The sequence below is a fragment of the Watersipora subatra genome, unplaced genomic scaffold (genome assembly GCF_963576615.1).
Source record: "Watersipora subatra unplaced genomic scaffold, tzWatSuba1.1 SCAFFOLD_49_1, whole genome shotgun sequence".
Taxonomy (NCBI): domain Eukaryota; kingdom Metazoa; phylum Bryozoa; class Gymnolaemata; order Cheilostomatida; family Watersiporidae; genus Watersipora; species Watersipora subatra.
The window spans coordinates 329,157-333,973 of NW_027045308.1; the positions used below are offsets into that span (position 1 = coordinate 329,157).

General features: G+C 33.0%; 1 protein-coding gene across 1 annotated transcript; it reads right to left on the reverse strand.

Annotated features, from left to right (window-relative positions):
• Positions 1 to 3,957: 3,957 nt before the first annotated feature.
• Positions 3,958 to 4,768, reverse strand: LOC137410135 (uncharacterized; the record flags this gene model as incomplete). The annotated part of the gene is made up of 1 exon (XM_068095717.1): positions 3,958 to 4,768. A coding segment is annotated over one exon (811 nt), but the record flags the coding sequence as incomplete, so codon positions are not given.
• Between the last annotated feature and the right edge of the window lie 49 nt (positions 4,769 to 4,817).

Genomic DNA, 4,817 nt, shown 5'->3' on the forward strand with positions numbered 1-4,817 from the left:
AAAACCACTTGATATAAATTATAGAATTTGAAATATAGAAGATATAAACAATTGTTTTGTTATACTTATTTGAATTATTATTGCTTTCAGTAGCTTTTATATTTAACAGAAAGTGAAAACCATTTGTAGAAAATTTACTCGTGCAGGAAAATAAGGTTTGGTAAGATTCTTTGTAGACTGATACTAATAAAATTTGAAAATATTGTAATAATTACATTAAATGCAAACTCGATTATTGTGTTTACATTTAAGTTATTGACAATTTAGCACATTATTCACACAGCAATTATACAGTTTAGCAATTTGTATCAACAATTCGTAATAATCGAACGTATTGTGCCTAGCAAACATATTTAGCAGGAATTATTAAAATTCTATTTGTGTAATTTTGTTCTAGCTTTGCTATATTGAACGTGGTTCTCTGAGTTTTTCGTATAAAAAGAGATACTAGCCAAATATAAATAAAGCTGTTTTTACACTTCCACAATATTTCTCACTTCTGCCTCCCTTATTTTATGGGAAACATTAGCAGTTTCCACGTTTAACTACACAAAGAAAGCACAGACCAGCACACTATAATTACTTTTATCCAAGTAATCCAAAATCAGCTGTTATCACAGTATGGTATCAAAAATACTGGCCATTGCATCATTGCATTATAACTATCAGTTTCTGCCTTAACTCTTTGTTGTATTTGATGGTTGATTTAAAAACTATATGTTTTTGTTTGGACACTGCATGACTATCCAAAAACAAAAAGTTCTCTCTTTTATTTAACCAAATGCAGGACAAAACCGAGAGATTCTGGCACAAGCAAATATTTCTGCAGAAGTTAAAATGTTATCCTTCTTCGTCACAAAACCTTGTGTCTATCAAATGTGTGCAAAACAGTATTGTACATGTACATTATCTGTGAGATATATTAACTACTCATGAGGTGTAGCTGATTGCTATGTCAAGGTTTCTTCCAGCTACCTTTAAAACCCGTAACTCGAAAACTATCATGTAATCTTGAGTCTTGTGTTCACAAAAACTGTAAACTGTGCAGTTATTTTTTACTCTAAATCCAATCACAGCCATAAACCTCTGAATATCTCTAAAATGTTTTGATCGCAAAACTTCAATACAACTCATATTGTGAAAGCGTACGTTTGTAACCACTTTGACAGACTGCTCGCACAAACTATGAGTCTTGTGGGGCACCTTTATACAAATAATGTATATGTTCATTGTTAGAATTCACTTCAAACTTTTCAAAATTTAACAAAAATAATATTTAATGAAGAAAAAATCAATATTTAAACACAGGCTCATTAAAATACTTGATTTAAAACAATATATTTTTGTTCAGCAACTGGGAATCAATAAGAATAAACCTTTTCACCACTTTCTTTTCAAAAAAATAACTTGATTGTTTAGTGAAGATTGAAAGGGAGGCCTAAAAAAGCATCACATATTCAGAGAGCCGCACTAACAAAAAATTTAATGTTATTGTATTTTACTGTTTCATTACCAGAGACGCAATAAATTTCTTTTTCACAGAATGATCATTTTCAACAACTCTCATTAACAAAAAAATAAATAAATTACCAACCATAATTTTTCCTGCGTAAAACCTAAATTATTTTTAACTGGGCACAGCTCGTCTGACACTCAATTTGTTGATGCAGTTATATAAGGTTGATAAAATAATAAAATAATTATTAATCTTTCGCTGCAATAAACACATTTATGCGTTTTCTATAGAGAATTTTTTGCGACTTTCCCAGCAACTGTGTGGTAACTTAATTTTACTATTTGTTGACAACATAACCCATGATCTTTAATACTTTTATGAAATTGACAGAGTTGTTTGAACACTTCTCTATAAAATTAGCCTAAAATAGCTTAAACAATTTTAAACTTTTGCTTGAGAATTACTAATTTAAAACGAGCATTTTTTGTGTGAGTTCATAAATTACCGCGCGTGAGTCAGAAAACAGGTAATTAGTTATGTTGATGACATTATTGCCCATTCAGATTCAGATTTTTGTGGTTATACAGATAATTAAAGCAGCAGCACTGTCTCTGATAGTGGTGAAAGTAATAGTTTTGTAAGAGTAAGGAACATTGTGGGGGATCGTTTTAGCTTCGCATCAATCGTAGCTTCACATAGCTTTATCATCACACAAAGTATAGATACATTAATTTTTTGCATAGCAATGTTGGTTAAAACGTTGGCAAAATAAAATATGTAACAAAAAGTTTCTATATGGAGAGTGCAAATGAACAAATACTGTACACATATCATGAAGCAATATCGGCAGTTTTCAGTAAAATGGCTGGCACTAGGCCAATAGCCGAATTTGTACATGGTTGGCAGTGACAACCCAGTGACAAACATTCTGACAAATACAGAACTTCAGGCAAAATTGTAAAAGTACATGCACAGCATTTTGATGTTGAACCAGATACTTTTTTCAGTTATTATTTACAAGCTGAATCTATGGTGAAGAGGCTATTTTAAATACCCTCACAGTATCATAGCTAGTGGTGGAGAGGCTATTTTAAATACCCTCACAATATCATAGCTAGTGGTGGAGAGGCTATTTTAAATACCCTCACAATATCATAGCTAGTGGTGGAGAGTCTATTTTAAATACCCTCACAGTATCATAGCTAGTGGTGAAGAGGCTATTTTAAATACCCTCACAGTATCATAGCTAGTGGTGGAGAGGCTATTTTAAATACCCTCACAGTATCATTGCTAGTGGTGAAGAGGCTATTTTAAATACCCTCACAATATCATAGCTAGTGGTAGAGAGGCTATTTTAAATACCCTCACAATATCATAGCTAGTGGTGGAGAGGCTATTTTAAATACCCTCACAGTATCATAGCTAGTGGTGAAGAGGCTATTTTAAATACCCTCACAGTATCATAGCTATAGTGGTGGAGAGGCTATTTTATATACCCTCACAGTATCATAGCTATAGTGGTGGAGAGGCTATTTTAAATACCCTCACAGTATCATAGCTAGTGGTGGAGAGGCTATTTTAAATACCCTCACAGTATCATAGCTATAGTGGTGGAGAGGCTATTTTATATACCCTCACAGTATCATAGCTATAGTGGTGGAGAGGCTATTTCAAATACCCTCACAGTATCATAGCTATAGTGGTGGAGAGGCTATTTTAAATACCCTCACAGTATCATAGCTATAGTGGTGGAGAGGCTATTTTAAATACCCTCACAGTATCATAGCTAGTGGTGAAGAGGCTATTTTAAATACCCTCACAGTATCATAGCTATAGTGGTGGAGAGGCTATTTTATATACCCTCACAGTATCATAGCTATAGTGGTGGAGAGGCTATTTTAAATACCCTCACAGTATCATAGCTAGTGGTGGAGAGGCTATTTTAAATACCCTCACAGTATCATAGCTATAGTGGTGGAGAGGCTATTTTATATACCCTCACAGTATCATAGCTATAGTGGTGGAGAGGCTATTTCAAATACCCTCACAGTATCATAGCTATAGTGGTGGAGAGGCTATTTTAAATACCCTCACAGTATCATAGCTATAGTGGTGGAGAGGCTATTTTAAATACCCTCACAGTATCATAGCTATAGTGGTGGAGAGGCTATTTTAAATACCCTCACAGTATCACAGCTAAAAACTATCTTGAAGGTAGTTGGTTTTATGAATTTTAGTTATTTTATTTTATTCTCATTAATTTCAGACAAATTAAAATGATTTTACTTTTCTTAGATCCATACTATCAGAGAACTAAAAATATCTCACCTAGTCAGTTTCTAGTCTTACCATTTACACAACCACTAACTTAAAAAACCTGGTATAATGTAGTCTGTAACAACACACTATACTGTGAGGTTTTTATTTTAAATAAATATAATCACAGCTAAAAGTTTCTGAAAATATCTCAAAACTGGTTTATGACCAAATGTGAACACAACTCATATTGTAGCGGTATATCTGCTGATCTTCACAAATGAACTGTTAGCACAAAGAATGCTTGTCATAAAGTCACTAGATATGAGTAAGTCACTAGATATGAGTAAGTCACTAGATATGAGTAAGTCACTAGATATGAGTAAGTCACTAGATATGAGTAAGTCACTAGATATGAGTAAGTCACTAGATATGAGTAAGTCACTAGATATGAGTAAGTCACTAGATATGAGTAAGTCACTAGATATGAGTAAGTCACTAGATATGAGTAAGTCACTAGATATGAGTAAGTCACTAGATATGAGTAAGTCACTAGATATGAGTAAGTCACTAGATATGAGTAAGTCACTAGATATGAGTAAGTCACTAGATATGAGTAAGTCACTAGATATGAGTAAGTCACTAGATATGAGTAAGTCACTAGATATGAGTAAGTCACTAGATATGAGTAAGTCACTAGATATGAGTAAGTCACTAGATATGAGTAAGTCACTAGATATGAGTAAGTCACTAGATATGAGTAAGTCACTAGATATGAGTAAGTCACTAGATATGAGTAAGTCACTAGATATGAGTAAGTCACTAGATATGAGTAAGTCACTAGATATGAGTAAGTCACTAGATATGAGTAAGTCACTAGATATGAGTAAGTCACTAGATATGAGTAAGTCACTAGATATGAGTAAGTCACTAGATATGAGTAAGTCACTAGATATGAGTAAGTCACTAGATATGAGTAAGTCACTAGATATGAGTAAGTCACTAGATATGAGTAAGTCACTAGATATGAGTAAGTCACTAGATATGAGTAAGTCACTAGATATGAGTAGTCACTTAGATATGAGTAAGTCACTAGATATGAGTA